We start from the raw sequence: 9622 nt of genomic DNA on the forward strand, positions 1-9622 counted from the left end.
CAATATACCTGTAATAGGGCAAGGATTATATCTGTTTGGTGGTAGATCAAACGACACAAACCTATTGTAGGAGGTAGGAAAGTTGGTCACCCTTTCTGGGCTAAGCTTGGTATTGGTCAGCTTTGATTTATGCAGTAGGAGAGGCCAAGAATCAGCAGTTATCACCTAGTTTCTTTTCTACAGGATATCGCAGTACCACTTAAAAAGAAAAAATCCATTAATAAATTTACTTTGAAGTATGTTTCATCTTCAGTTTCCACATTAATAACATTTATTTTAAATAAGCAGCTGCATTTTTGGGTGACATTGCTAAGCACTGTAGCCAGTAATCTACTGCTATTCCCCTGCTCTGTGAAAGCTCAATCTGTAGGCTTCTGAGACCTACGGATACTATGAATTCTACAAATAATATCTTAAAGAAAGCCATTAACTTTCAGCAGGGTGTCACAGGCATCTCTCATCCAGGGTTGTTTTCCTAAAGTTACACCTGCCTGGAAAAATTCCCATATTCTTAGTTCCAGAGAAGGGGTTTCTGGGAGTTGTGGTCCAAAACACCAACTCTTCCAAGCCCTGTTTTGTCATGGTCTCTGCAGTTAGAGATCAAGTAGAAGGCACCATCAGAATTTTTTCTGCCTAAAATTGTAAAACAAAACTGCTAGCCTAAAGACTAGTCTTCCCCAACATGTGTGGGGTCCTAAGTCTCATCATCCACAGAAAATCTAGCCAGAAGCCTGGGGCAGACAATACTAGACCAGTGGATAAATAATCTGGCCAGCTGTAAGGCAGCCTCTTGAAATTTTAATAGGATGATTTAATCCAGGGAAAAAGCACAGGTTAGTGCCACGAGTTAACATGGAGGGCCTGAGATTCTCCCTGGCACCTGGAGATAAAGACTAAATTGCCAGGTTTATCATATGAACTCTTGAGTGAATGCTGCAATGCACGTCCAGCATGCTAACCGACTTGTTCTGAAGTTTTCAAATGCTTTAAAATGAAGTATACAGTAATTATAAAGTCTATGACAATGCTGTTATTGTTAGAAGCGCAGTTATGGTTATTGCATTTGTTTTAATGAATGCTTTTAGGAGTATAGCATATTTGTTGAAATACAGTGTAACAACAAATGGACTGATAACAGAGGTGAAACAGGTCCAGTACCAGCCACAACCGAAGCTATATTTTATGCCGTCGTGATGGGATGGTGACTTAAGTGATTTTAAAATAAAAAAATTGCAGATGACTTTTTAAAAGTCTTGTCAAATAGGTATCTCCACACACACATACCCATAAAAGGCACAGAAACATTCGTACAGCTTAGAATTTCAGAAAGGAAGGGAGCCTTTAGGAAAGAAATATTGTATGCAGTCTGCTCCACCTTCAGAAAAACCACTACAGCCAGAATCCAAAATCCCCAAAGTGTTCCCATTTCTGCTGTCATAGTTTCCTATTTTAAAAAAAGATTTATTTGATACAGGATGTCCATTTTAGGCTCTGCTAAATCGATAGCTGTTTTTAATGTGTTTTATATTTTGATATGATTCCCATATGTATGTACCTTACTGATTTGATTGAATTTCTATGTTCATTTGTGTCACATATCACTGCGAGATATATCAGCAGCATTAAGTATTAGCTACTTTATTTGTTACAGGGAAACTGATACATTCTAGTAATAAATTACATTAAATTATTCTGGATTGTGGCCAAATGTCCTGAAAGGTCATTGTTGTTTTCTTAAAAGGGAACAAAGTGTTAACAGCATTTAGTAAAAGGAACCAGAAGATTAACAACTTACTTGTGCTGCTGCATTGCATTCAACCATATTGCTTGCCCTCAAACTGAGGAGATATGCAGCCTTCTTTTTTTTAAAATACCTGTATCAAATGTAATCATATTATTAAAGTGAACCCTGCTAAGTCTCATGGAATTGTTTTTAAGGACTCCCTGGGGCTGTTATTTACAGTCTCAAACATCTGCCAAAAATTCCATCATGTTCTTATTCTTTAAATCCACAACAAAAACACAACAGCGTTAGCTTTGGGATCTTTCTAAATAACAGTTAATGTGTTTCTTCAGAAGGAAGATATCTGCAGCCCAAACTTAATATTTTAATGTATAAATCACAAATCAAGGCAGAGAATGAGCTTAAGACAGGTCAGTTGATGGAAAACACTGAAGTCATTTGGAAATTCTGAAGTTATAAAATGTGTGACTTGTGAGCAATTAAGCACAATACTGGAAACAAGAGCAGAAGCATTCCTATACTGCATTTGATCCATCAGTCATGTAACAGATATGGTGTACAATCACATTGTTTGAAGGGGTTAGAGAGCTCACATAGTCCAACCCTTGATTGATGCAGAAAATTCAGTGACAGCATCTCCAATAAGTGGCCACCCAGACAGGGCAGGTAGTAAGTGACAGTGGACCTTTTAAGCTAAGATGCATCTTGGCTGTGGGCATATAAGAGAAGTCAGAACCCAGCCTAATTAATTCTGGTTATATCACCATTCTTACTTACGGTATCCTATACCACAGTCTGTATACCCAGTGTGGTCTAGTGCATAATGATGGGCTAGGAGTCCTGGGTTCAAATCCTCATTTCAGCCATGGAAACTCACTGCGAGTGTGGAACTGGTAAAAACCATTCCTTAAATATCTCACTTACCTTGAAAGCTCTACTGACTTGATGGCACATAACATACCACAGCCAAGAGGGAAGCCTGTTACTCCTTACTTCTGACTAAACAGAATGTAGAGGGCAAAGAAAGATACTTGTGAAATGAGAATTTTTTTTAAAAAAAAAACCATACCTGCACTGATGCTGGAGGTAGCCATAGACAGGTATGTCTCTGAGCAAATGACTTACCTGTCCACGTATCTAGCTTCTCTTTTAAAACCTGTTTAGTGAAGGATAGCCTAGTGCCTCTTGAGGGAATCTTCTAATTATCATTGCATTCTTTCAAATATTTTGTTGAAATTCTCTTTTACACAATCTAACCCCAGTGGCTAATTTTCTATCCTTTGGAACAACAGACAACATTACTTCATCTTAAAATATTTGGATATCAGTAGTTTGCTCTTATATCTGTTTCTCAACTTTCATCATAGAGCCTGGTGTCAGGTATAAACAAAATTACTTTAAATCAATGAGACTTACCCAACCTAATATCTGAACAGAAAGTTACACAAAGAACAGTTACATAGAACTAGAAATGCTTAACTTTTCTAGATCGGCTGTCTTAACATTATAGCCATCACTCACTGGAGCCAAAGCTGATCTACAGCTGCTCGCCCAGTTTTGTCCATACTGGGACAGGCATAACGTAGCTCCAGTAGTATAACCAGGTCTACTTCTAAGAGAACTGGGGTGCACAGCATAATATCGCATTAAACTGCACATAACTGTACACAACTACCATTCTGAAGGTGGAACCAAAATTACAGCACAATTGTGTACAAATGCACTCAGAAGTTAACACAACCTGAGAACTAATGGCTACACTCGGCAGATGCAGAATTTGCTTTCTTGTTTAGTTTAAATGACTTTTAAGAAAGCAGGATAATCTAGTTTTGTCTTGTACATAGGACTTGACTTTTAAAAATCCATTTGTTGTTTAAGGAGGCAGTGGAAGACAGAAGGGCCTGGCATGCTCTAGTCCATGGGGTCATGAAGACTCGGTCATGACTTAACGACTGAACAACAGATTGTTGTACATGAAAAATATAAAACATCCCCTGAAAATCAGCCCTAATGCATTTTTGGAGCAAAAATTAATGTAAGACCCTGTCTTGTTTTCGGGAAAACACGATATGTAGGATCACATGGAGAGCTCAGTTCAACACACGGATTAGTATCATGGGCTTTCTGAATACATTTTTTCAGGATACATTGTATAAAATGTATAACAGAATACAGTATATAACAAAAATATATAACAGGGGGCCGGGAGACTCTGGTCTGTATAAATTGACTATATCCTTTCTCCAATAAAGTTACCTTTCTCATTGATGCATGAAATCTTAATATGTTTATAAAATACACAAAATGCATGAAGCAGCTGACAGTCTGGTTTTATTTATTTTATTTAAATCGAGATGCACTCTGATTATGTTGGGGAAAGTCTTGGAACCTTATATCTCACAATTCTGCCAAGTTCAGGAAGAAATACTGTACTTAAGAATGTCTCCTACTTTGCCCAACCCGAAACTTTTGGTGGACAACACTTTGTATATATTGCAGAATGATCAGTGTACAAAACCCCCGTTATTCTCTTTTCACATCTGGTTAATTACTTCTATTCAACTTTCTCATGTGCATATGCACAGCACATAATGATTTCTGGTTAATCAGCTAGTGAAACTAAAATGAAGTGTAAAAATACAGATTTATCTAATAAAAGAATTCCAGGTCCAATGACTGCATTTCTGCACTTCACAGGTACTCTCTCATTCTTTTCTCTTTTTAGCTTTTGGTTGTGACAATCCAGGGAGTCCATCATCTTCCTCGCACAATTTTCTTTTCTTTTTCTTAGATTTGCCATGATCACTATGGTAACCACTTGAATCGCTGGCATGTGTTCCTAAGTCTGCTATGTTCTGACCATCTTCTCTGTCTGGCACATCTTGTATTCTACTATCAATGTCATGGTTTGCTATCTCTCCACTTTCAATCCCAATAGCTGCCACGTCAGTCTCCATTTCCTCTACGCCATTCTGCATGTCACAATGCTTGTCATGTTTTTTCTTGTGCTTTTCCTTTGGCGTCTCTTCTTCAATGCTGGATTGAAGAAAGAATGCACAGAATAAGCCTTCTAAGACATGTTGAATCACTATGTTGCAAGAGAAACTATAATGGTTGTCTTGCAATTAAAGCTATTTATTTTAACACTATTTCAAAAATGTGTATGTTCATTGTATTTCTGCCTCTTGTATTTTTGGCAAGGATTAAATGTTCTTCTACACGGTACAAAAACCTGAATGCATAGCTAAACAAGCCCTATTAACTGAAAACAGAATGCAGTTAGGTGCATCAGAATCCACTGCAGGTATGGAACCTTTGGCCATGCAGATGTTAATGAGCGCCACTGGCCAGGCTGGGTAGGACTGATGGAAACTGGAGTTCAACATCTGGAGGGCCACATGTTCCTGGGTATAGTGGACAGAAATGCTTTGATTCCGAAAGGTACTGCTGCCTCAAATCTATGTGTCTCACTTTCTATGTTAACCCCATTCATAATGATCAACAAACCATCTGTACAGCATTTTTCAGGGAACTGGAAAGGCTATCACAGGACAGATGGGGAGAATAAACCTACTTCAGGCAGCTCAGCTTGTGTGCCTAAATATGGATCTATCAGAGTTTTCAGTATCCTCTTCAAGACACATGGAGCAAAAAGGCATCTCAGAAAATGAACCGGTTTATGGCGGTTTTGGCCCATGTCTGCCCCCCCCCCACTGCCTGGCCTACCTGGCACCATCAACACTGGTGCCATCACCTCTCGGTGGCCCAGAGAGGCAATGGTGGTGGTGCAGAAGCTAGCTAGAGGAGCCAGGTTGCATCCTCTGCATATGTGCCTGCTGACCAGCTGGTGAGCAGGGAAGGCACTGAGGCTTTCCTGGCAACAAACTAGCCAGAGGGCATATACGCAGAGGCAGCAGCCCAGCTTCCCTGCCAGAGCTGCTGCCTCTGAGGATGGTACCTGGGGATTATTATGCCACTCTGGGTGGCAGTGGCAGGTAGGCCAAGGTGATAGGAGGTGGCAATGAGAAGGGGTTGGGTGGGCAATCCGAGTTTGTCAAAGCAAACAAAACGCCAAGGGGAAAAAAGTTCAGCATTTCATTTTGCTTCCGCAAAATAGGATTCCCAGTTCATTTCACTGGATTATAAAATAAACCACGAACCAGCCCGTTTTGTTGGGTTTTTCAGTTCATGGTTCATTTCGTGCCCATCTCTATTCACCACAGAAAAGCAAAATTAGCCCAGATTCAGTTAGTATTTCAACCTTCTACTGAATATGGTGCACAGCCTTATTCCTTCTCCTGCACACTAGAAGTAAATTTATTGTACTGAAGTATTTTTAAAAAGCAACAGTATATTACTGTACCTGTTTCTACACAATCTTCCTCGGATACAGAACACTCCAGCAGCATCTGAGTCAAACTGCAACACTTTAAATACCAGTCTATTGCCTATTTGAAAGCCAACATTTTTCCATTCATCAGTTGATATGTGATCAGGTTTAGGGATGGAAGCATTAAAACATCCATGTACCAGACATCCTAGATGGCTAGGTGCCACTTTATTGATTACACCCTAGAAAAAGACAGATACATCAGGGTTATGGTGTAGAATCTATTTTTATTATGTTTTTCACAGATAAAACAACAATTTAGGATTAGCTCTTACTCTTACATTCTTTACAAATTCTACATGGATGAAGACAACTCAGTGCATAAACTCCGATGTTTACAAGAAGCTATCACTGCAGTAAGCAGAGACCAGTTTTGCAAATATTTGCAAAAGATTTCAATTGTAAGGCATAAGTAAGTTTAGCTTTTTTTGCAAAATTTAATAGTAACACAAAATTTGAGCCCATTTAGAGTTACACAGCATTCATCTGAAGATAAGCACATCTTTACAGTAGCTTAAAAGGCATATGAAACTACGATGAATGCTTAGCAGATCAGAAAGTTAAACACGCATATGCTTCTGTTATGAAGTGAAATTACTTTTAGAAAATTAGTCTCATCATCCCTTCGCACTTGGCATTTTTAAAACCTTGGGCAGCATCTAGTCAGATGATAAACACTGCAGATACCTTAAATATGGTTTCTGGACCAGATGCGCCTCTTTAGAATTGTGACTTTATACGAAAAGCATCAAGATTTGTCATATGAAAAGTTCATATATGAAATGGGAATCTGAATCTTGTGAAACATTTCCAAAACAGTTGCTGATGTCATTTAAACATAATAATTAACAAAGAACACTGCCCATATATAATTTCTAACCCTGCTTTACTACTGCATCTTTTTGCTCAGACTAATAAAAAAAATAACATTCACAAAAAAAAACTGGAGAACAACAGTTAGATACATTTATGTCTTTAATGGTATTAAGAACATTTAATACTACATACAATCAGACTGCTAAAAGATAAATGTCTACAAAAAGAAAACAGAAACCATGTTATCTTTGGAGAAAAGTTTGGAAAATATCTTTACTGGGTTTTGAAAAGTAAAAAACAAAGCAGACTTTTGTCTGCATGATGGAGAGACTGTAATGGGATATCTTAACACTTCTGTCTCAACTGAACCTAAAAGCTCCATATTGCAGTCTGCACTCAAGAACCATAATTTTAACACTTGACTTAATTTTTTTAACTACTACCTTCCTCCCTTACCTCCCAAGACTTACAGTTTCTTTGCCTGAGAAATGACCAAAACTCAAAAACTCATAGTTCACAACTTCTTACTAACCCAGGAATTGCTTAAGTCACAACTTTGTGCCTACAAAAAAGATAGTTTAACTATTGTTCCTGGAGCAATCAAGTCAATGCTAACCACCAAGTGTCTGATTTACCACTAGGGACTGTTTATATTTATCAGGAGAGCACCACTTCAAGCATTAGAAATAAGAATGTTTATTTCTTTCTATACATACCACAAGTTTTTTCCCAGCTTTAGGCTGAAAGACAACAAAATTTGCTTCAATGTTCAGATGGATGGCTCCAATGTCATCGATAATATCTCCCAGTTCTTTTGTTATTTTAATATCGTCATAAGCCACAGGAACGCCTTGAAAACTGCAAAATAAAAGTAACCAATTCCCACCAATGAACAAAAACACCACCAACGGAAGTCTTCAAGTACTAGGAAAGACTTAAACAGCAGAAGAGATCCAACGTTAGTTTAACTAATAATTCCACTGATATGGCTATTCTAACAATGCCCAAGTAACGACAGGTAATCTCTTCTATAGGTACAGTTTATTAGGGAAAGCCTCAGACCAGGGTGAAGAAACTTGGGGTTTTGACCGAGGCACAATATATTTAACAATCAACATGCCTATCCGCGTGTTGATTTAATCTTCAACCACCTCGCACACTTTTCGTGACCGAGACAGACCGTTCTCTACCAGTTCTGTGGAGAACACGAAGGAGTGAGAGGACCTGATCGCCTCCCCACAAAAGGCCCTTTTTCAGGGCCCCCGAGTGCCTTTCACACGACCCGAATTACACGCGCCCCGACCTTTCGGAGTAGCGTCGCAGCTCCGCATCCAGCTGGGCGCAAATCCCGGTCCGCTTCCGGTGCAGGAACCGCGGCGGCAGCGCGACGTGCCTTCGGTGCGGGGTCACCACCAGGCACGAGTAGCGGCTCTCCGCCAGCGCTTGCACCGTCTCGAAAGAAGGCAGCTCAAGGCCGAGAGGAAGGGCCGGGGTGGCGGGGGTGAGTGTGAGAGCCGCGGCCGGCGGGGCCTCGGCCGAGCTAGCCTCGGCCATGGCGTAGCAATAAGAAACGAAGCTCCCTCGGGCGCCTCACCTCTCAAACACGAGGTGTACTCTCTCTCCCCCCCCCCCCGTCTCTCTTTCTCTCTCTCTCTCTCTCTCTCTCGGGGCCGTCGCCTAGCGATGACGTCCCCATAACGAACCAAAGCGCGGCTTTCTCAATGTCGCCAATCGCGCGGCTTGAGAGCGGCGAAAGGAAGTCGTCTTTCCTCTCTTCCGGTGGTGCCGATTTGTCCGCCATCTTGTGGGTGGCCGGTTTGCTTTCTTTTTAAGCCCCGCCCACCTGTAGAAGGAAAACTCTCCCCCATCTCTTAAAAAAGCTGGTTTTGACTAAGCTTGGATTTGCCTCCTGTGTCCTGCAAAGTGAGCGCTGCTGTCCTAACTGGGAGCGCTTCCTAAATATGTTCCATACCGATTTCTTATACTCTGGTTGGATCCCTTTAAATTAGATGTGATTGCACTAGTTGTGCCCATTTTTGGTATCCAGTACTGTACATAAGGGATGTGGTGGCACTGTGGGCTAAACCACAGAAGCCTGTGCTGCAGGGTCAGAAGACCAAGCAGTCGTAAGATCGAATCCACGCGACGGAGTGAGCTCCCATTGCTAGTCCCAGCTCCCGCCAACCTAGCGGTTCGAAAGCATGAAAATGCAAGTAGATAAATAGGGACCACCTCGGTGGGAGGGGACGTGGTGGCGCTGTGGGCTAAATCGCAGAAGCCTGTGCTGCAGGGTCAGAAGACCAAGCAGTTGTAAGATCGAATCCACGCGACGGAGTGAGCGCCCGTTGCTTGTCCCAGCTCCCGCCAACCTAGCAGTTCGAAAGCATGCAAATGCAAGTAGATAAATAGGGACCACCTCGGTGGGAAGGTAAACAGCGTTCCGTGTCTAAATCACACTGGCCATGTGACCACGGAAAGATTGTCTTCGGACAAACGCTGGCTCTATGGCTTGAAGAGCGGGATGAGCGCCGCCCCCTAAAGTCGGACACGACTGGACAAAAATTGTCAAGGGGAACCTTTACCTTTACCTTACCTCGGTGGGAAGGTAACAGCGTTCCGTGTCTAAGTCGCACTGGCCATGTGACCACGGAAGATTGTCTTTGGACAAAACG

The 9622-nt window shown here is 41.1% G+C and overlaps 1 protein-coding gene across 2 annotated transcripts; it reads right to left on the reverse strand.

Annotated features, from left to right (window-relative positions):
• Positions 1 to 4068: 4068 nt before the first annotated feature.
• POLR1F (RNA polymerase I subunit F) lies at positions 4069 to 8766 on the reverse strand. Of its 2 annotated transcripts, none has more exons than XM_073003279.2 (4): positions 8654 to 8766; positions 7667 to 7808; positions 6108 to 6316; positions 4069 to 4780 (listed from the first exon to the last, which is right to left on the reverse strand). In XM_073003279.2, the coding sequence occupies exons 1-4, from the start codon at positions 8749 to 8751 to the stop codon at positions 4450 to 4452; spliced, it is 780 nt and encodes a 259-aa protein (XP_072859380.2). In that variant the 5' UTR covers positions 8752 to 8766; the 3' UTR covers positions 4069 to 4449. The 2 variants fall into 2 exon arrangements, with proteins under 2 accessions (XP_072859380.2, XP_072859379.2); XM_073003278.2 differs by lacking the exon at positions 8654 to 8766 and adding an exon at positions 8254 to 8538.
• Positions 8767 to 9622: the final 856 nt, after the last annotated feature.

Source organism: Pogona vitticeps, chromosome 6 (assembly GCF_051106095.1).
Source record: "Pogona vitticeps strain Pit_001003342236 chromosome 6, PviZW2.1, whole genome shotgun sequence".
Classification (NCBI taxonomy): Eukaryota; Metazoa; Chordata; class Lepidosauria; order Squamata; family Agamidae; genus Pogona; species Pogona vitticeps.

What these genes read in the sequence shown, in the direction of transcription:
- POLR1F (XM_073003278.2), bottom strand. Translation starts at nt 8,504, where the DNA reads ATGGCCGAGGCTAGCTCGGCCGAGGCCCCGCCGGCCGCGGCTCTCACA. An exon ending in CTGCGACGCTACTCCGAAAG is followed by an intron (nt 7,809 to 8,253) that starts GTCGGGGCGCGT and finishes TTTATTTTGCAG; the next exon opens with TTTTCAAGGCGTTCCTGTGG. An exon ending in AAGCTGGGAAAAAACTTGTG is followed by an intron (nt 6,317 to 7,666) that starts GTATGTATAGAA and finishes GTCTTTTTCTAG; the next exon opens with GGTGTAATCAATAAAGTGGC.